Source organism: Chenopodium quinoa, unplaced genomic scaffold (genome assembly GCF_001683475.1).
Source record: "Chenopodium quinoa cultivar QQ74 unplaced genomic scaffold, ASM168347v1, whole genome shotgun sequence".
Lineage (NCBI taxonomy): Eukaryota > Viridiplantae > Streptophyta > Magnoliopsida > Caryophyllales > Amaranthaceae > Chenopodium > Chenopodium quinoa.
This window is the reverse complement of record NW_018744560.1, coordinates 1,289,292-1,311,903: the sequence shown is the minus strand read 5'-3', so window position 1 is coordinate 1,311,903 and position 22,612 is coordinate 1,289,292. Positions and strand designations below refer to the sequence as shown.

The 22,612-nt window shown below is 42.8% G+C and overlaps 1 protein-coding gene across 1 annotated transcript; it reads right to left on the bottom strand.

Annotated features, from left to right (window-relative positions):
- Window positions 1–15,175: 15,175 nt before the first annotated feature.
- Window positions 15,176–16,364, bottom strand: LOC110699072. The gene is made up of 2 exons (XM_021876565.1): window positions 16,158–16,364; window positions 15,176–15,794 (listed from the first exon to the last, which is right to left on the bottom strand). Exons 1-2 carry the CDS (start codon window positions 16,225–16,227, stop codon window positions 15,442–15,444), a joined length of 423 nt encoding a protein of 140 aa, XP_021732257.1. The 5' UTR covers window positions 16,228–16,364; the 3' UTR covers window positions 15,176–15,441.
- Window positions 16,365–22,612: the final 6,248 nt, after the last annotated feature.

Below are 22,612 nucleotides of genomic sequence, written 5' to 3'. Positions count from 1 at the left end.
TATAAATAATTATTATGAGTAGTTTTAATTATATAAAATCAGATTTTTGATGATGTTTATGGGAAATTAATTTAAAAGGTTCATGTACATATTGTTTCGGGGTTTTCTGATGTCCTGCGGGAGAGTTACAATTCCGAGACTGGAGCTGGACGCCTGTACCTGCAAAACAAACGGATGCTCCGGATGATTGGAGATCCGCCTCAGACGGTCAAGTTAGTACTTGATTAACGAGTAATTAATGCGGAAATTAAAGTGATTGGGTCTCTCTGGGTGAGAGAGTTTAATGTGTGTAATCTGCCTCTCCTTTTTCCTTAATGAGGATTAAGGGAGGTATTTATAACCTCGGGAAACGTGCCAATCTAGGTTTAGGTTAACCTTGGGCTGATTGGGCTTCCCTCGGAAGTTGGGCCTTGGTGACCAGTTATCCCAGGTGTCATGGGAAGGACACGTGTCGTGTCGTAATTGGTCCATAGTGGACGGATCATTGCTTGACACGTGGCAGGCTCCTATTGGCCCATGTGACGGACACATGGCGGAACCTGATTGGTCCACTTGTCAGATGGTGATTGGTGGGAGCAAAATCCCCTAATCATTTGCCCCTCACAGGGGGCACGTGACTGGTCACGTGTTACCTGTGACAGGTGTCGCACTGTAACAGGTGACGGCCCGCTACAGGTGTCACTCGGCGAGAGGCCAAGAGATTCTCCCGCCAAAATTTTGAATTCTGGAAGTGACCCTTCGCCTTCTCACTTTGCCTATATAAAGGAGTGTTGACTTCGATCATTTTCACACTTGAAAACTTTGTGAGAGAACATTCGGACCCCTGAACTTGCTCTGACATTTTGGACCCTTTCTGCCTACCGCCTGCTCTGACAAGCCGACTGCAAAGGATTTTCAGAACTTCATCAATCGTCACTCGTTCAGGTAACCGTCGGTTCTCTTACTCTTAATTTTCTCTTTACTTTATTCTTTTTTTGAAATGGCACCACGGAAGCACACGACACGGCCTAGGTTAGTGATCAGCCGGTCACCGGGGACGACTGAATCTAGGACTAGGAGTGCCGCCTGCCCTTTTTTGGACTCATCTTTGCCCTTTATACAAAGTCCGACTGTATTTGTGTCTATGCAGAGCATGATGGCCAGAACAAAAAAGACTGCCAGGATCTCAAACTCAGACGGCTCCACCCACAGGGGGCCGATTAGTGAAACATCTGATCAGGCGCCAGATGTGGAAGTGAAACAAAGCGGCTTGAAAGCCGGCAGTTCTGAGGGAGGAGTCAAAGTGACCCCTTCCCATTTTACAGTTGACAATTCTACATTCTCTTCTGCTCCTTTTAAAGGAGAGGAGGCGGGCCCCTCCGGGAGAGGGGAGGAGTCGTCCTCTTCGGACTCGTCAGAGGACGATTCCGAGTCTAGCTCTTCTGGCCATGCTTCTCTGGACACAGAAGAGAAAAACAGTCGCCTACAAGAGGCGAGGCTTTCTCACGCAGTTGAGAAGGGGGACGATTGGGCGGAGCCATCCGCCTCTCACCGAGAGCAAAATACCCCCTACTACTGCACGGTACCTCGGGGCCGGATCACATCCATGCAAGAGAAAGTGGAGAGCTTTATCGCAAACCACACAATGGGCCCCGGCTTTTTAGTGTTCGTGCCGGATCCAGAAGATACAGTTGTCTGGTCGGCTGGTACCAGTTATGATGGCGCCTGCTTTGGCTGCTACGAGGCGGCCATCAAGGTTGGGCTGCGCTTCCCACTACATCCAGCTGTTCAGCGGATCTTGGATGGGTATGAGTTGGGGTTATGGCAGTTAGCCCCGAACTCCTGGGTCAACGTACTCGGCTATGTGGCCGGGTGCGAACTGCACGGGGTGGAGCCGAACTTCGAGGCTTTCGCCCACATGAACTACCTCAGCCGGACCCCTAAGGCAGGCGGTACCGGCTGGTATCAATTGACGAGCCACAGGGGCTACCTCATGACGAGAGGTAAAGCAAACAAATGGAAGGACTGGCGGAGCACCTTCCTTATTATTGAGAGTTCAGACACAGAGCTGAACAAGCGCTTCAACAGGTGGAACAGGAATCCGCCCCTTCTTGCAGGCGGCCGCAGCATGCCGCCTGTTCCCCCCAAGGCTAAAAAAGAGATCCTAGATAAAGGACTCTTCAAAGTAGAGTCAAAGGTGAACTCTACTTCAGGGGTACGAGAGCAAGTACCCCTGCACTGCGTCCCGAGCTTCAAATGGCTCTACGACGAGTACTTTTTGGCCGCCTGTGGCCTCAGCAGTCGGTGCTCAAGAGGTAGCCGGCCTGTCGAATACTCTGTTGTTCCATGCATTTCGTGTTATGACTTTTATTAACTTTACTATTTGTTTTTGCAGCGGACGCCATGAGCAAAATTACTGCCTCCAAGACTGCGGCGGCCATGTTGCGGGCCTCCATCATGCAACAGTCTTCAACCGACTCCCCCAACAAGGGGGCACCCCTGGTGGGCTTCGAACCTTTCACCCTCTTTTTGGAGTTGTGTTTATGCATATACTGAATCTTTTCTTCTTTTTTAGACGGGCGCTCCAAGAGCTTCTTCTTCCCAACAGCCGGACCCCAAGGCCCGGAGGACGACTGTTGCGAGCTCTCCTGGTTCTGCCAGGAAACATGTGGCGGCTGAGAAGCAGCCGGCCACTTCTTCTAAAACTCCAGCTGGGCCACCTAGAAGTATGAAATTATCCTTGTAAATTTTAGACTTGCTCCCTTCTTTACTAGGTCTAATCCGTTTGTTTATGCTTGATGCAGCCGGCCCTCAGGAGCCTGACTTGGTCGAGGTGGCCAAGTCTATGATCAAGGCCGTTCCTCCAGCTGAAAGGGAGGCGGTCAGGGGTGTCGGCACCCTTGACCTAGACGGGATTACAGGCGTCCTTGCTGAGGTATACTTAGCATATTTTTGAGTATTTGAATTCCAGGACGCCTGTTTTCTTTTTTGTTTGGAAACTGACGCCTGTTCCCCTTTTTACTTAGGCCCTGCTCCGAGTGAACGGCCTTCGCAAGCCGCTTGACCGGAAAAACAAAGAGGTAAAGGCTGCAAAAGCTATGGCCGCCTCTGACTGTGATAAGGCAATGTTTCAAATTGCCCAAAATGAAGTTCTGACCATTGATATTCTTTATTATCAGGCGCAGGCTACCGCCGCTATCCGGGCTCAGTTAGAGGCGGCCCAGAAGAGGAATAGCGAGCTGGAGGCGACCATCAACAACCTCAAAGCCGAGCTGAGACCTCTTCGCCAAAAGATGTCCTCATACGAAACCTTGGAGAAATCCTTGGCGAGCGTAAAGGTACGCCTGGTGAACCAGGAGAAGAGTCTTACTCAGGAGCTCTCGGAAAAGGCCGAGCAAGAAAAGAAAGAGCTGGTCCGGGAGATGATGGAAGACTCTGCTCAAATCCAGCGCATAACTTGGGGCCGCCTCTTCCCCAATGCCGACTTTGCCTCATGGGAAAAAACGTACCGCCAGTGTTCTGATAGATATAATCAAGAGATCCTGGCGGCTGCTGAGGAAGAGGCGTTGGAGGAGGAGGAGCAGCCGGTAGTGGCGCTTGTGCCGCTTGGGGGTAATGAATCAAAGAAGGATGCAGCTGAAGCCGAGTCCAGCAAGACGAGTGCTGACCAAGCGGCAGCTGCTAGTATTGAAGATCTGCCCCCTTCTTAAGCTTTATGTCTTCTTTCCACGGCCTGCGTGCCGTTTGTTTGTATTTACCCGGCCAGGGGGCCGGGGCTCTGAATATTTTGCCGGTCTTTAATGACCGGCTTCCTTAATGAATTTCTTTTTTGTTTTGCTTCAAATTTGTTTAAGTGTTGAATATTCTGATATCCAATTGTACACTATACCGACTGTTTTACATGGTCGTGTTGAATATTCTGATATCCAATTGTACACTATACCGACTGTTTTACATGGCCGATAGTTGCAGACAGGTACGGATAGTTAGTCACGTCGCCTATGCCCCTGGACGACTGGTTGTCTGTTTCCAGGCTAGACGATCAGTCGGCCATTTATCCAATCGGTATTCGAACCATCTTAAAGACTGGATCCCCTTTAAGCAGGCTGTTCTGTCCTTTGTAAAATTAACCAAGTAGGAAAGTGGTTTCCTACTTGTCATGTTTTTAGGCTAGAGACTTTAGGCCGTCTGGGCCGACTGTATGGACACCTTTTTAGTTTCAAACTAAAATTTTTAGGTAGTGACCAAGTAAACATGATTGTTACCTAATCGCCAAGTAACTGAGTAGTAGAGGTATCAAGCGGTGGGTACCGGTTGTTCCCCTTTATTCGCCAACGTTTATTGGCTTTTAACTCATAGGTTGTTAACTTAGCAGGAGTAGTGGTTGAGAGCCCCTGTTTGCTTAAAAACAGGCGGACGACTCATACCTTTTAGGCTCCATACCAAGTTTGAGAGAGTGACTATGAGTTAACTTTGGTGTTACTCAGTCGCCGTCACTCCTGCTTGAGTAGTAAAGGTACCAGGCGGCGGAGGCCGGCTGAACCTTTTGATTAGCCAATGTTTGTTGGCTATTAACTCAAGAGGTACCCCCTGCATTTATCCCAAGTAATACAGGCGGTCATCTGACTCAGATGCCAACTGCTACCACTTGTTTGGTTAGTGATAGAGTTATCCTTGTCTCAAAAACGGCTACGTGGTTGCCCTTGGGGACAGTCGTATAGGTGCCGTGTAATTAGTTTATAGAGCAATGTTCCACCCAAGAGGGAACTGCTCTCTGCGACAAATTTCATCCAGAGGGATGCCGCCGGACGCCTGCTATGATGTTGGGACAGGTCGTATTAGTTTTGAAGATTGGATCAGTTGGCTTGGCGCCTGGACTGATCATTCGGCTTGTGGCCTTGGTTAGTTCTTGGTGAACGTAGGTGCTAAGTAAGAGGAGGGTGGCCATGTGCTTTGGAACCAGTCGGCCCTCTTCTATGGAGAGTAGCCGACTATATGTCCAGACGGCATGCCCCTATGAAGATAGAGTAAAATATTCAATGGAGAGTAGCCGACTGTAAAGGTACAGGCGGCATGCCCCTCTGAAGATAGAGTAAAATACTCAATGGAGAGTAGCCGACTGTAAAGGTACAGACGGCATGCCACTCTGAAGATAGAGTAAAATACTCAATGGAGAGTAGCCGACCGTTTGTTAGTAGGCGTGCCCCTCTTAGTACAAAATTGAATATTAAGTATGCAAACTTTTATTAAGTAGCCCTTGACTATTTACATCATTCAAAAGAAATATTTCTTAAGATTATCTACATTCCAAGTTCGAGGCAACGGTTGTCCGTCTGGTGTTCCCAGACGGTAGGTACCGTCCCTGACCTCTTCACAGATTCGGTAGGGTCCTTCCCAGTTGGGAGTTAGTTTGCCAGACTCATTAGCCCTTCCAACTGCTTTCATTTTTCTAAGTACAAAGTCCCCCACTTTGAGTGGACGCCTGTGTACGTTTTTGTTGTATGATCTAGTCATTCTCAGGCGGTAAATTTCATGGCGCAAGACAGCATTGCCCCTCCTTTCAGGAAGTGAGTCTAATGCCAGGCGCATGGCTTTCCAGTTTGCCTCTTCGTCATATAACATTACTCGAAGAGTCGGCTCGTAGTGTTCTATTGGAAGAACAACTTCCGCACCATAAGTTAGGAGGAATGGAGTTTCTCCAGTCGCCCCTTTTTCAGTCGTCCTAATGGCCCAGAGAACATGTGGTAATTCATCCGCCCATAGGCCGCCTGCTCGTTCAACCTTTTTTTGAGACCGTCTGAGATGATTTTATTAAAGGCTTCTACCTGGCCGTTTGCTTGTGGACGGCCGACAGATGCAAAGTAGTGTGCAATTCCTTGGTCACCCAACCAGCTTTTGAGAACAGGCGTCTCAAACTGGGGACCATTATCAAAAACCATAGACATGGGAACCCCAAACCGAGTGATGACATTTTTCCAAATGAATGAAATTACATCCTTCGTCTTGATTCCCTTTACAACCTCCGCCTCTACCCATTTAGTGAAGTAGTCGACGGCAACAAGTATGTACCTCCTTCCGCCTGTAGCAGGCGTATATGGACCCAGAATATCCATGCCCCACTTAGCAAACGGTAGTGGGCTATGAATGGTAGTGAGGTCAGTAGCCGGACGGTGAATTAGCTTGCCAAACCTTTGGCACTTGTCACATTTTTTCACCACCTCCATTGCATCTGCTTCTAAAGTAGGCTAAAAGTAGCCCTGCCGCCTTGCCCGTTGAGCAAGCGTCCTACCGCCTATATGGGAAGCACAGTAACCAGAGTGAAGATCGTCTAGTATCTCTCGTCCCTTTTCTGGAGTAACACACTTTAAGAAGGGTTGAAGGTACCCCCTTTTGTGAAGTTCTCCCTTTATTATTTCAAAACTGGTTTCTCGTTTTTTCAGTGCTGCCGCCTGTTGATGATCATCCGGCAGGGTACCGTTTGTCAGATATGCCCTGATTGGATCCATCCAGGTTGAGCTTCTGTCTAGGATTCCAATAGGGTCTTCCTCGATGCTCCTCTTTTCCCTTACTTCCCAAAAAACAGTTCGAGGAGTATCACAGGAGGCGGATGATGCTAATTTTGACAGTGCATCCGCCTGGTTGTTTTCTGATCTCGGCACTTGGGTCAGATGGAAATCCTCAAGGGAGCCGACTGCTTGTCGGACCGCCTGTAAATACTTGATCATGGCCGGATGGGCTGCTTCGTATTCGCCATTGTACTGACCCACTATCAATTGTGAATCGGAACAGGCGTCTATTTTTCTTGCCCCTGCCGTCTTGCACATGCGGATTCCGGCTAGTAAAGCTTCATATTCTGCCTCATTGTTTGAGGCCTGAAAACTGAAGCATAGAGCATACTCGTACCTGTCGCCCTTTGGCGATTGACATATGACGCCTGCTCCACAACCATTTGAAGTAGAGCTTCCGTCCACATATACCTTCCAGACCTGGTCTGTAACTTGAGAGTCAGGAGGACGAGTCATCTCAACAATAAAGTCAGCAAAGGCTTGCCCTTTCACTGCTTTTCTAGGCTCGAAAGTAACTTCGAGGCTCTGTATTTCTATGGCCCATTTGATCATTCGGCCTGAAGACTCCATGATGGTCAGTGGCCGCTTGATAGGTTGGTCTGTATACACGACGACTGCATGTGCCAAAAAGTAGGGCTTCAATTTTTTAACAACCATGAAGAGTGCAAGACCAAATTTCTCCACTAAGGGATACCTCAACTCGGCATTTTTCAGTACATGACTGACAAAGTAGACCGGGAGCTGACAGCCGTCTCTTTCAGCAAGGAGAACAGCGCTTAACGCATGATCAGAGACGACCAGGTACATGTAGAGTACTTCTTTGGGCAAAGGGCTGACCAGCCTCGGCAAGGAATGCAAGTGAACTTTCAATTTCTGGAAGGCCGCCTCAGCATCCGGCCCCCATTCAAACCTTGCCTTTTTCTTAATTGCCTGGAAAAAGTATAGGCATTTTTCGCCTGATCGGCTTAGAAATCTTCCCAAGGCCGCCAGACAACCTGTTAACTTCTGAACCTCTCGGATGGTACGAGGCGACTGCATGTCGATGACCGCCTGCACCTTCTCAGGGTTCGCCTCTATTCCTCTCTTATTGATAAGGAATCCGAGAAATTTCCCAGACTCAATTCCAAAGACACATTTCTTGGGATTGAGCATGACATGGTGCCGCCTGAGTGTGGCGAAAGTTTCTCGGAGGTCCGACAGATGATCTTTTTGAAGTTTAGACTTGACAATCATATCATCAATATATGCCTCGACATTTCTCCCAATCTGATAAAAAAACACAGTGTTTATCATTCGCTGGAAAGTGGTCGGGGCATTCTTAAGACCAAACGGCATGACCGTTGTAACAGTATAACCCCTGATCAATGACGAAGGTCGTCTTCTCCTGATCTTTCTCCCATAAAGGAATTTGATGGAAACCAGAGTAGGCGTCCATAAAGCTCATCAAAGCATGGCCGGCTATTGAGTCGACCAGGTTCTCAATTTTAGGCAGAGGGTAACTGTCTTTGGGGCACGCCTTGTTTAAGTCCGTGTAGTCTACACACATTCGCCAGGTGCCATTCGGCTTTTTAACAAGCACCACATTTGCAACCCAGTCTGGGAAGTAACATTGCCGAATGAACCCTGCATCAAGTAATTTTTTAACTTCGGCGGCTGCCGCCTGACTTCTTTATTCGCCATGGTTCCGCTTCTTCTGCCGTACCGGCTTCTTTTTCGGATCCACAGCCAGTTTATGTACCGCCAGATCAGGACTAATGCCTGGCATTTCATGGACTTCGAATGCAAAGATGTCCTTGTATTCTTTCAATAGTTTGTGAAAGTCGTCACCCAGGTCCCTTAGAGCAGTCGTCCCAACCTTGATTGTTCTGTCAGGACGCGAGTCATCTAACATCAGGTCCGTATTCTCACCAGCTGGCTGAGGGCGGAATTCATCCGACCGCTCCTCTACCAATGATTGCTATTTTCTGTCTTTTCTTGCGGCCAGTGTCTGGGATGCCTTTCTCTTCTTGCCGCCTGCTTCTTGAACATGCGCACTTTCCTTGACATTGTCAAGGTCTATTTTTCCACCGCTCGACATAGTGGCCATAACAGTGGGCTTGACATCCGAGAGATAGCACTCTCGGGCCATCTTTTGATCTCCCCTTAGGGACCCGACTGTTCCATTATCCCTCTCAAACTTGAGCAACATAAGAGAGGGGATTATAACAGCCTTGGAATTATTCAGGGTTGGTCGTCCCAAGGCCGAGAGTTTTTCTACTACCAGGAACCGGACTACCATGTGTCGTCCTTCCCCTTTTTCACCCAGGCGGATGGGTAAATCCACTCGTCCCATTGGGTGGACGACTCCTCCTCCAAACCCTACTAAAGGGTGGGATGCTGGATGTATGCAATTAGTTTGATATTTTAGTTTCGACAGACATTTGCTACTGATGAGATCTGAGGAGCTTCCGGTATCTATGAGGATTCGGCCAACTCTCTGGTTGGCCACTTTACATTCAATAACGATAGGGTCGTCATGCGGCGCTCTTACCCCTCCTAGATCTTCTTCAGTGATGACAATCTCAGGAAATGAATATTTGGAGGGCCGTTCTTGGTGAACGGAATTTACATCTAACCGTCTGATATTGTCTTTGTTGCCCCTAATAGTGGGGCCGCCTCCTGAGAAGCCGCCTGCAATGGTGTAGACGACTGCATCATCTGTATCGGAACTGTCGGCCTGTTGATTCTTTTTGGCCGACTGCTTTTTCGAGGAAGTGTTCCCCGTAGATTTCTTGACATAAGTGTCAAGATCACCTTGCTCAGCCAGGCGGTCCAGATACCGCATGAGACTGATGCATTCATTGGTGTGATGACCAACATCTTCATGATAATCAAAGAATTTTTCTTGGTTCCGGTTGTTTGCAGAACCCTTCATGGGGACCGGCTTCTCAATTGAGATCCGTCCCTTGATTTCCTTTAGGATAAATTGGCTATCCTTGTTAAACGCATACTTTGGGGAGTATGGTTTGAAATTTTTTTTCTTTTTCTAGGCCAGCTGTTTAGAGGAATCAGCCGCCCAGACCTCTTTTCTCTTCTCGTCTTTGTTTGACGACTGTTTCTGTCGTCCTTCTCTTTTGTCGGACCTTCTCCCGTCTAACTGTTTTACCGTACTACAAAGATCAGTCGCCTGTATATAAGCTTCCGCTTCAATCAAGGCCTCTTGAAGAGTCGCCACCCTCTTTCGGACCAAATCAAATTTGAAGGTCGACCCGTCTTTGAGACCTCTGAAAAAGTCAGTATAGGCTACTTCATCCGGTAACCCTTGAATCTGTATTTTCATCAGGTTAAACCGCCTGATGTAAGAACGAAGCCCCTCCTTCTCGCCCTGCTGAATTGTTCCTAAATCAAGGGTCGTCTTCTTCGCAGGGATGTTCATGGCGAAGTTGGAGGTGAATAAGTAAGCAAGCGTCTTGAAGCTATTTACACAACCAGTCGGCAGGTTGCCGAACCATTGTTGTGCGATTCCTTTGAGAGTCGCTGGGAAACACCTGCACCAAGTGGGATCATCCAACTCTTGAAGGTACATCAGGTTGGTGAATGCATCAGATGGTCTTCTGGGTTAGTAGTGTCGTCATAGGCGCCTACTAATACATTTTTCACTTTGGCCGGCTGAGCGGCTTCAGTAATTTCCTTGGAGAAGGCCGACGGCTGTTCGCCAAGTCTAAGCAACCGTAGCTGCCAGTCCATAGGTTGGACGTTTTTTGCTGCATGTCCACCAAACGGAGGTGGCTGTAAAAAATACTGTTGTTGCGGTACAAATGGTAAGTTTGGTATCGCTTGGTCGCTATGATAGCCGGACTGACGGGAGGTGCCGCCTGACTGACTCTCATGATACGACTGAGTATGCCTCATCGATGTATTTCGCGGACTGTCTTGGAGGTTTGAAGTAGAGGCCGACTCTGACAATTGGTCACTCTTCTTCTACTCTAGCAGTAGCCGAGCGTCTGTGTATGTTTTCCTCGACCCGTCCGCCTGAATATGACGAACAGGTTTCCTATTTCCTGGAGTAGGAAAACGGTATTTTGTGAAATCAAGGGCAGGTGGCTCCCGCTTCCTAGATTTAGGATGAGGGGTCGCCTCTCGCCCTTGAACTGGCTTCCTCTTCTGTGAAGTGGAGGGTTTCTTAGCCGACTGCTCCTTGTCCAAAGCAGGCGGCTTCTTGTTGATCAACTCTTGAATTTCTCCCTTGAAGTCCCTCATGAAGGTCATGAGTTCGTTCCTTGTGATGGGAGCAAACCCATCAGTCGGCTGCTGCCGAACAGGCGGTGCGCCTGCTGGCTCGCTTCTAGCATGAAGATGTTCCCGTTCCCTCCTTTCGGTATGACGGGTACGTCGTGCCCTTAGGGTCCCGTCTGAAGCTGTGTGAGCTTCAACTTCAAATTCATTCTCAGTATCGTGGTCCGACTGAACTAGAGGGTCGTCCAGGGGACGTCTCTCTTCAGGAGTCGGTACAAACGTGGATGCCATCTCAGAAGTACTCTCCCCACAGACGGCGCCAAAATGTTTCAGGGTTTATTCTGATGTCCTGCGGGAGAGTTACAATTCCAAGACTGGAGCCAGACGCCTGTACCTGCAAAACAAACGGATGCTCCGGATGATTGGAGATCCGCCTCCGACGATCAAGTTAGTACTTGATTAACGAGTAATTAATGCGGAAATTAAAGTGATTGGGTCTCTCTAGGTGAGAGAGTTTAATGTGTGTAATCTGCCTCTCCTTTTTCCTTAATGAGGATTAAGGGAGGTATTTATAACCTCGGGAAACGTGCCAATCTAGGTTTAGGTTAACCTTGGGCTTATTGGGCTTCCCTCGGAAGTTGGGCCTTGGTGACCAGTTATCCCAGGTGTCATGGGAAGGACACGTGTCGTGTCGTAATTGGTCCATAGTGGACGGATCATTGCTTGACACGTGGCAGGCTCCTATTGGCCCATGTGACGGACACATGGCGGAACCTGATTGGTCCACTTGTCAGATGGTGATTGGTGGGAAAAATCCCCTAATCACATATAGTTGGGGGGTTTTAATTATTTGTTAACCTTATATTGTTTAAGTTTATATTTAATTGTAGGGTGTGTTCGATCAAGGTTCTTGAGGTTCTTTTTGTGTGGTGTTTCTAGCAAGGATCAAGGTACGTTTAGGTGGCTAGATACCTTTGAAAGTGATTGGTTTGAATAACATGTATTACATGATTTGATTGGTGATTGAATTAAATTGATTTGAATTATGATTTTGAAATAAATTATGTTTGAAGTTGTTTGGGTCCAAGGTATTTATTTTAATAAAATTATTTTGAATGATTGATTTTTAAATCATGTTTTGAATGGTTTGGATTACTTATTGTGTTTAAATAAAGGAATTGATTTTAAAAGGTTGGTTGAATTAAATAAAGGTTTTTCAAGGAAGAATTGTTGATTTTGAAAAGTTATTAATATGATTCTCAAGTATTTATTTACAAGGTTTTATTTTGAAAGCATGTGGAATTAACTAAAAAGGATTTTGAATTTTATTGGAACTATTGGATATTGAAAGGATTTATTGAACCATTGAATTATATTATTAATGCTTTATAAGCATGTTAATAATCCCACTATGCGGATTTGGTTTATTGATAAGGCCTTGGACTTTTTATGACCGGGTCTTTCCTCAAGAATAGCCTTGTAATATAAGGAGACTAGCTTAGGGGGTGTGCACACTTGGGTGGGGAATTGGATTAAAAGGAATTGGTTCTTAATAAAGGAATTGGTTTTATTAACTATTATTTTGAATATTGAATCATTGGAATCGGTTTTGGAATAATGAGTTTGAAATTATTCGATTAATCATTGGAATTGGTTTTAAAAGCTTGTTTGCAAATAAATTGAGTTTGCATTATGTTGCACTTATCGTACTTAGCATATTTTGCTAATCCGTATTTCTTATTTGTTTTGGTTCTCCCTGTTTACCATAATGGTAAGCAGTGTTGACTATTTTCAGGTGGAGTCATGAATGAGCATATGGGAGTCCTGGGATTTGCTTCACCTAGTTTAGGAATGTTGGTTTGCTCTTTATTTTTGAGCACTCATAACAATGTTACTATTTTTATAAGTATTAATAAAAGAAAGTTGAGTTTCCGCTGCAAGTTTTGTTATTGAGTTAAGTATTTTGAGTAGCCTTGCGTAATCACGCGCCGGTAATCCGACCAAGTCTATCTCTACGGTATAATTATACGTATTATATTAGTATTTTCGTAGAGGGAGATTTGGGGGTGTTACATTTGCAGGGAATCCCACTTACTTGCCATGCCCTGCAGCTAAATTTTCTTTCTTGCATATTCACAACAAATCTATCTTGTGTAGCACACCTTCCCTCACACCATAACATCACCCATTATCTCAGTAAGCATTCTATCCCATTGCCCATATCTTATGCTTTTCTAGTTTTTTGTTGAATTCTAGGGCATAACACCATGTCTTTGCTCTTTATCTGGTCCCTCTTTTTATGCAGTCTCTCCATAATCCCTTCCCTAATGTCCTCAAGCATGGTTATAATTGGCTTATGTCTAGAATTTAGGATGAATGCATTGAAGACCTCACTCATGTTGTTGTCAACACTGTCACAACATGAAAGAGGAATGTAAAAAGCCCTGCACCACTTTTGGTAATTTCTTTTCAACAAATCCTCTACTGCATCATCGCTGATGTCCCTCAAAATCTGAAGGTTGGCATTGAAATCAGCCTCTGTATTACTTTTTGCTATTCTCCAGAATTGTTTCCTGTACTCTAAACCTCCCCCAAAGACAGTTCTGAAGTTACAGTAAACATGTATTGCACAAACTCTGGTTTCAGCTTCAGGGAAGACTTCTGCAACTGAGGCCAACAACCCTTTTTGTTGGTCTGACATAAAATTAAACCCTACACCTTCAATAAGGCCCAAATATGAACACAACAACTCGAAAAACCATGTCCATGAGGCTGTTGATTCAACCTCAACTACAGCCCATGCAAGTGGGAACATTTGGTTGTTCCCATCCCTACCCACTACAACAAGGAGGTGGCCCCCAAAAGGGTCTTTTAGAAAACAACCATCTAAAGATATGAATGGTCTGAAGCCAGCTAAGAAACCTTTTTTTAAGGCTTCAAAACAAATATACAATCTTTCAAAGACATTTCCACTCATTTTGAGTTTAACTGTATTAATTTGTTAGTTCTAAGTAATTCAACAACATACCTAGGTATTAGGGCATATTTCTCCTAATACTCACCAATGATAAACTTATGTTCTAACTTTCTTGCCCTGTATGCTATATATCTTCTTACTTTAACCCCTTTTCCAACCACACTGTCTCAATTACGTCATGAACTTTCATGTAAGGGATGACTTTGAATTTAGGCTAGAAATTAGATGCCACCCATGAAGCTCTTACATGTTTGTCCTTTGCCGCTCTTTCACATGTGGGCTCCCATGTGAAAGTTTTCACTAGAAATTTTCTTTTACCTCTATCCCAAGAACCCCAAATCCTCCAACAACAACCTTTTTCTTTATTTTTACAGTGTGCTCCTACTTTGTCATGTGAGTTCCTAGAGAACACTATGTCTCTACCCATATGAATGACATAATCTCTGATTGCCTTCTTAAAGTTCCCACTGTTCTCAAAGGATAGCCCCACAAAGAACTTGGAATCATTTGTCAAAGAGGCATCACCACCCATTGTGCTGCTCACCTTTGTCTTCTTAGATTCTGGTGCAACAAGATATCCAAAATCCTGATCATCATCAGATTCTGCATCAGTAAGCCCCTTTGAGTCACTGGTGTATGTATTAGGGTGCTTCCCCTTTAAATGTTATACCCTTTTAAGCATGTCCAATTCATCATCACAACACTTCTGCTTTATTGTATCTCCCTTCATCCTATTCCTAGCTTCCACACATTCAATATCATCTTCATCTGAACCCTCACTATCATAATCAATAAAGGGTTCCCCTATATTTTCCAGGCCACCGGATAACAAGTCAATAAAAGATCCACCCCACCACCCAAACCAAAGCTGTTGTCAATGTGCACTGACTGACCAATCTCATGTTCAGTGTACACATGAATGGCCTTAAACTCTAAAAGCAAAGATAGAAAAGGGTCACAGCTCTTATTATCAAAACCCAAATATCTAATGCCAATTTTGAAGTCTTTCCTTGGGTCTAAAAAGTGAACTTTAACAATATCAGTGTGACCCAAACTATCAACTATTTCTTTGATGTATTTACCATCAACACACTTTGGAATATCTTCAAATATACTAACTCTACCCCCCATGTAACTCATGTCCTCATTAAGCACCCATTCCCCTCCATCATGCACAATGACACAAGGTTTCAAGTCCATTTCTGTCAACATACAACAACAGTAAATATGGATTATCTTTCTATTTGCATTTTTATGTGTAAGAGTGTATGATTTACATTTTCTGTTTGCATTCTCTGTTTGCATCTTTCTGTTTGCAATTTTATGTGTAAGAGTGTATGATTTACATCTTATGTGCATATTACTTAATTACAATATATGATCAATGGCTCAACATAAACATAAATTGTGGCACAGATAATAAACATCAATCATAACATAATAATAAAAAGCTTCATTCATATTATATATGCATAATACTTAATTACATCCATTGCATTGTTCAAAAGGGTAAGCTTCATCCTACAGCTTACTAAAACTACCTACCAAATATACTTACTGTCAAGGGAGTGACAAGTCCAAAAACCAACCTAGACACCTTGTCACAACAACCTAATTCCCTTGACAGTGGAAAGACCTAACATAAGTACAACTTAAAAAAACTTAAAACATAAACATCAAAAGCTTAAACTAGCAGCATCATCCCTAAAAAAAGCCTAAGTCTGCTGCATCCAGCCCCCTGCGCCCCAATGTCATCTCATCACCATACAATAAGGGGAAACCGTCGAAGTAGACAGTCATATCCTTGTTCAGCCATGTGTGGAGGTCACGACCATTGTTGTACATCAAATCCCTGAGGACCCATTCCTGAATTTGAGCCCTGTGACCATAGAAAGGGTAATGAAAGTGCAGGTGGCGCAGGCGCCACCACATCCTCCACCTCTTGCAGGTCTGCTCGATGCCCATCATGCCAACAAAGTCCACCTTGGGGAAGATGTGAGTGACCAGGTTCTCGTGCTGGCTCATGAGTGGGTGGGCCTCATCAAGTGCGTCCAAACCTAGGTTGGTCAAGAATTCCATTAGAATTGTTCAGGGTTCAAACTACATACTTAAGCACTAATTGATGGGTTAATTAAGATAATATTAACAGCATTATCGATGTTAATTAAACTAATCAACAAAGCACATCAAGCTTTACACCTTTAACCATTTAAAATCCCCAATATAAACATAAAAAAATTAACTTTACAACACCCCACACACAATATCTCACTTTCACCAACAAAAGACAAGCTTCAACTTTTCTAAAAGTAGACAAATTTCGTTTTTTAAGTATAACACACAAAAACGTGTAAAAACAAACAATCAACAGCAACAAACCACAAGCATTTATCAGTAGCAGACAAAAACAGGGAATATACCTTCTCCAAAAGCAAGTCTTTGGGCTTTCCCAGCATATCCCTGAGCTAGTCTGCACTTAGGCCAAGACATTAATGGCGTCCTTCTTCTTCTAAATAAAAGTGTTTTTTTTTTGGAAATTTGTTGTAGTACAAGTTGATGTACACTGCTCCCCTTAAATAGACAGAAGTGGCTTCTTGGAGAAGCTTCTAGGGAATTAATCTCGATCGCTCATTTCTCCCGCGTAATTTACTCCATTTTGGGAGAAGTGTAGCCCCGGGTGTTGTTCCCTAGAAGCCATCATTACATAGCTGCAGCAAAATTAATTTTTTTATAAATTCTTTAGCTTGCTATTAACCTGCTATAATAAGTCACCTACTGGAAAAGTAAGGTCCGACCGGTTTCAGTACCCAACTTGCAACAAAGCTAAGTTGGGTACCTAATTTGCAACAATGGCCAAAGTTCAGTACCCACATTTTATAATTACTCTTTTTTAAAAGTACATCATTTTAATATTTGATAACTTTATACCACTCCGTATATTTTATCATTTCTCTCTCTTATTTTAAACCTCACTCAAATTATTTTATCATTTCTCCATATTTCATGGTCCTCATTTAAATAATAATAGTATCTACCTGTAGGGAATATTTCAAGCGTTAACCCCTAGCTTGAACCCCATTGTGATCATACACTAAAGTACAGTGGTGTCCAAAGGGAAAGAAGATAGAGCAAAAGACTCGACAACAAGTTTTTTTAAGGAACTTGTAAACCGTTCACGAGGTGAAGGTTACACCCCTTAACGATCCAAGAGATCGTCAACTCCATAAGGTCTTGAACCAAATAGGGTTCGGGGATGAAGGTACAAATCCAACATAAAAGAGATTGAACTTGCCCTAATAATAGGCCTCTACTTTATTCTGATCGTATTCAAGGGCGCTTTCTGACTAACATGCAATCAATAGGATTACCCTAAACCTGTTTATCTACGTTGGTTGAATATTAATGCACAAATAAAACTATTATTGGCGATCACTTGAATTATAATCATATTAACCCTAAACAAGATTATTAATATCTTATTAAGCATGATTACAAGTACAAATTCCCTTTAAACATGCATAAAAGGTGTGATCAAGCAATAAAAAAATAAATAATATCAAGCAACATAATAATAAATCATCATAATAACAAATTATAATTTAAAATAATCATGTTAAAGCATAAGAATAGCAAGATCCTAGGCATGATACTAATAAAATTAATAACAAACCCTAGCATGTCACTAAGCAATAAAAATCAAAGCTTTAACCCTAACATGATACTAACAATCATAAATATTAGGAAGAACATAAAAGGCATCATACTTTTAATCATACTTAATATTAAAGTTACCCTAGACATGATACTAGGAATCAAAATAACAATCTAAACATGATTTCTACATCATAACATCAATAAAAACATTAAAGTACTTACTTGGATGCCTCGTACCTCTTTCTAATAACAAAATACACACGTTAGTATCTTCAAGGAAAATAATAAACAAAACAATTAAATTAAATAATTGAAAGAGATATTTGGGACCAAACCCTCATAAATTAAACCTTTCACGTCTAGGGCGAAGACAACTTCGAATATGGCTAGGTGTTTCTAAATCTAATGAATGCGGAATTTTTGTATTTGTGAAAAAGCTAGTTTAGAAAAGAGAGAGAGAGTAATCAAGAGAATCTTGATAAGAGTTGGTGAATGAAAACGGAGTTTTTAGAAGACTATTTATAGAGAAAATCAGCCAAAAAGATAAAAAATCAAAACAGAGTTCTGACGTGTAAAACCAAGTTAGCGCCAGACGCTGACATTAGCGCCAGGCGCTAACGCTAGCGCCAGGCGCCAAGCTTAGCGTCAGGCGCTAATGCTGGCGTTTGGCGCTGACTAAGTTTTTGACGTGTTTTCTTAAAATCAGATAGAAATTGTCGTACAGGAGGATAAAATCGTATTTTCCTCAAAAACGTTCTTTTATTCTGATAAAAACACTAAAAAAAGTCAACAAAAGTCAATTTATCAATGATAATTGAATTAGGAATGAAAAGAACCTTCTAGAAGAATCTAGAAGACTAAAACCATTCCTAATTGCTTTAGGAATGATAAATCTATATTAGGCCCTCCTCTAGATCATTGGGCCGCATATAAGGCTCAAACCAGGCCCAGTTCGGTAATTTGACCATAACTTCCTCAATATTCATCGGAATTGGGCTTATAATATATCGTTGGAAAGCTCTTTTCAAGCCCCATCCAACTACACTACTATTGGACCCATATCATGGACCAACCAAACTGGATTGGCTGTTTTCTTTAAAATAGGTTTTCAAAAACAGAGAGAAGAGAAAAGAAATTAAAACTATCCGCAACACTAGACTTTCCACACTTTCACTTCATTCGATTATGATTCAACGTAAAAGTTATTCATCACCAGGTTTGGTTTTGGGGAGACACAAATGGGTGTCTACAAAAGCCCCCACTTTGACTGAGTTTGGAGAAATGCAAGTTTCGAAAACAAAAGTCAAAGTAGCGATAGGGACGGAGAATGACTCAGAACGTTTTGCGATCCAAAATCATTCTTGTAACGCCGATACCTGCAAACTAGCGTTAGTTAAACAAATAAAAGAGTTAAGAAACACGTATCTTGCAACGTCGAGCACACGTCTCTGAGGGTAACTGATTTGTTGCTGCATTTGTTGTTGTGACAACTTTCCACAATCTAGGGAACGCCATCCTGCTGTTTTAATGTTCACTCGTCTCTGAACAATAGAGATTTTTAATGATATGCCCACGCGTCTCTGGAGCAAAAGAGCTTGATAATAGGATGCCCACGCGTCTCTGAGCAAAAGAGATTGAAAGAAATGTCCACGCGTCTCTGAACAAAAGAGCTTGAAAGAAATGTCCACGCATCTCTAAACAAAAGAGCTTGATGATATGTCCACGCGTCTCTGAACAAAAGAGCTTGAAAGAAATGTCCACGCATCTCTGAACAACAGAGCTTTTGAATAATATGCCCACGCGTCTCTGAGCAAAAGATCTTTGATGATATGTCCACACGTCTCTGAACAAAAGAGCTTGAAAGAAATGTCCACGCGTCTCTGAACAAAAGAGCTTAAAAGAAATGTCCACGTGTCTCTGAACAAAAGATCTTTGATGATATGAATGTTTGTTGTGATAATATTCCGAAGAAAACTTCTGAAGACCAACGCTTGTCGATCTTTAAAGCTCGCTTGAACTTTGCTTCTGCTATGCCAGTACGTCAGCGCTTTTGTTGCTTGTGAACCATTATGTCGGTGCCTCTGCTGTTTATGAACCAGTATGTCGGTGTCTCTGCTGTTTATGAACCAGTATGTCGGTGTATCTGCTGTTTATAAGCCAATATGTCGGTGTCTTGCAATGAGCCAATGTTTAGGCGCTTTAAGCTAAGTGAAACGATCTTTCTTCAGGTCAATCACTTATTACGATAGTAATCAAGCCAACTACTTAATCATGTCAAATTTCTTATAGGGGCTAACTGGCGCACCAAGGAACCCGAAATTGCTGTTCTGAGAGTCTTTGAGCTCCGTCGCTGCTGAAAAGTTGTTGGCGCCACGATTTGGCTCTGTCGCCAGACACTGGAATCTAGCGCCTGGCGCTGAAATCTGTTGCCAAGTGCTAGATGTTGTCGTCTGGCGCTAGAGCAGGGTCTTCCCTATTCTGCTCTTGCTGCCGCTGGGATGCACCTATATTTATCTTTGACTATAGGAGTTTGCTAATCTCTTTAATTATTTTAGGGTTGACCTAAGGTTTAACGTCGCTTGACTCATTGACTTGACATGACTCAAGATATAAACTTGACTCACTATGATTGACTGACTCGAGGTTGACTCGACTCGACTCGACGTGAATCGTGTGTGTGTAGTGTTGACTCATGAAACTCGATATGTACATGACTTGAAATGCAGAAAAACAAAAATTTCCGTCATTTTTGTGGAGGGTACCGACTTTCTCCCGAAAAAGAAAGACGCGAAAAAAGAAAGAAACGAATTTTTTGAAGGTGCATGTTGAATGAGCTTAGTCAAATGTTGTGCAAGGATTAATTCATCCTAGGCTATCTCAATGGTTGACTCAATGATGAAAGTATTTGGGTAACTTAGGCACGGAGGCTAAGCACTTCATACTTCGTGATGCAATGACAATTATGATTGATGAGTGATGTTGATATGACAAGGCATGCTTCAACGTTGTGCTAAGATTCCATGACAAAGGGTTCCTAAGGGAAGGTATATTTGGTCATGTATTTGTGATGTGTGTGAAAGTGATTCTAAAGCTAGGTTGGAAGGGCTAAGTGTGTGGAAAGATATTATTTTGAGAAGAGTCAAAAGATGGTGACTCTTAGGCTAGGTAAGTTAATAATGTAGGGATCAAGCCCCCAAGTTTAGCTCTAAGTAGATAGGGATGAGCATAGGAGATCCCTTGATATGATCATGGTGTGAGTGTAATGAGAATATGAATGCATTTTTATTATGGCCGCACCCCAATGTGAGGTTGCCTACGTATCCATTAGGAATCAGGCCGAACGTAGCTCTAGCCGAACCTCGCACAAGTGTGTGTATACCTCAAAAAGGTCTTTTTAAGGGTTGTAACGTGGTTAGGATAAAGGTTATAGAAGAAAGGGATAAAGGCTCAAGACCCTAGATAAGCCCCTAAGGTGTGTAACTTTGCTTTTGAATCTTTATACTTTTATGCTTGAGGCTTTTAACTCTTTTTTAACTCTCTTTTATCTTTTGCTTTAGCATCTATTTTATTTTTATAAGTGTGGGCAATGTCGATCATGCGGTCTATCACTCACTTGGCATTCATGTTTCTCAGGCACGGTACCAAGCACTCGATAAGAGACGCAATCTGGGACGTGTTCATATCAAAGACATTGGAACACTTGCCCTTTGTACACTTTTATTATTATTATTTTTTATTTTTTGTTTTTTTAGTCTTTTGAAGTCACTCAAGCTTTTTGAAGTTACATAAGTTACACACCATCCCATCCCAAGGTTAGGTAGATGTAGGTTGAAAATTGAAAGGTCTATCGTTAGACGAGGCTCAAAGTGGTTTATCAAAAAAGGATTGCATATTTGAAGGGTGAAAGGTAATATGATGTGGCTACAAGGGGTGCCTTAAATCATTGGTATACCTTGTGCTTAATTCGACATGGATTTTTTTTTAATGCAATGCAATGAAATGATCATATGCAAGAAAATAAATGCTCATTTTATTTAAAAAGTGAAGGGTAAAAATCAGACTCTAAGAAATAAATTCAAGGAGGATGAAGGGTGCCTATGCTAGACTTATTGGGGAAAGGGTTTGAAAAAAAGAAGAAGAAAACATGAAATCTTGGTGAGAAGCTTGCCTTGTGCATTTGTTTCATCATTACCCTCATTTTTTTTATTTGTCACTCACATGACTCAAACTCGATTCAACATGCAAGGATGGAAGAAGGTAGGAAGAATGAAGGTTGTGATATGGAGAAAACATGTAGAGAATGGAAAGATGATGTAGATGGAGATATATGAAAAAATTAGGAATAGAATGTACCCCCAACTCAAATGACGGAAAGAATCGAATCATGCATGAACCTAAGACATGGTCATGGTGTATGTATAAGGTGTGTGCTATATATTGTGAGTGCAAGTGAAATTCTAAGACTCGTGTCATGACCATGTGATTAGACTCGAACAAAGACTAAGTTAAGACTTCACGTATATGCATTAAACTGGACAGGTTGTAGTATTTTAGTCATAACTTTTGATCTGTAACTCTGATTGAGATGAAACTGACTCCAAATTAAAGATAAAACTTGGGGCTACAGATCCATAGTCTGTACGACTCGTAGTTCTTCCTAGAACTCTGGCTATGACCAAAACAAGTTGACGCTTATGCAGTATACGGGAATAAAAATCCGGGTTGACTCAAAGGAACTATGACTCGATTTTAAGTTTATTTATTAGTTCAAATTAATTAATTAATTAATTAATTAAGAAAAGTCTTTTAGTCATTAATTAGTTTGTTTAGTCTTAACACAAGTCAAACAAACGGTTAGGAAAAAACACATAGAGTATGCACAACAAATAATGCACAATTAGTCAAGTAGGCACAACATGATGCAATGAGTTTGCAACTTAACCATGGCTCTAGTTCTCTAAAGTTCGGGATATGGATTATTCAAAGAGGGTCCATGGTTAATTTTCCGGATGCACCGGGTGCGGAAGCCTAACCGTGAAGGGTTGGCGCGAGTGGATGGGACACCGCGAGTTTAGAAAAACTAACTTCCATGGTTTGGTGAATTCAACATTCTCGGATGTACCCTTTGTTGCACAGAGCGTTCAATCAGGTAGATGGAGCATGAATTTCTAGAGGGTTATGTCCATATATAGAACACATATAGGTTTCAGAAAAGTGAGAA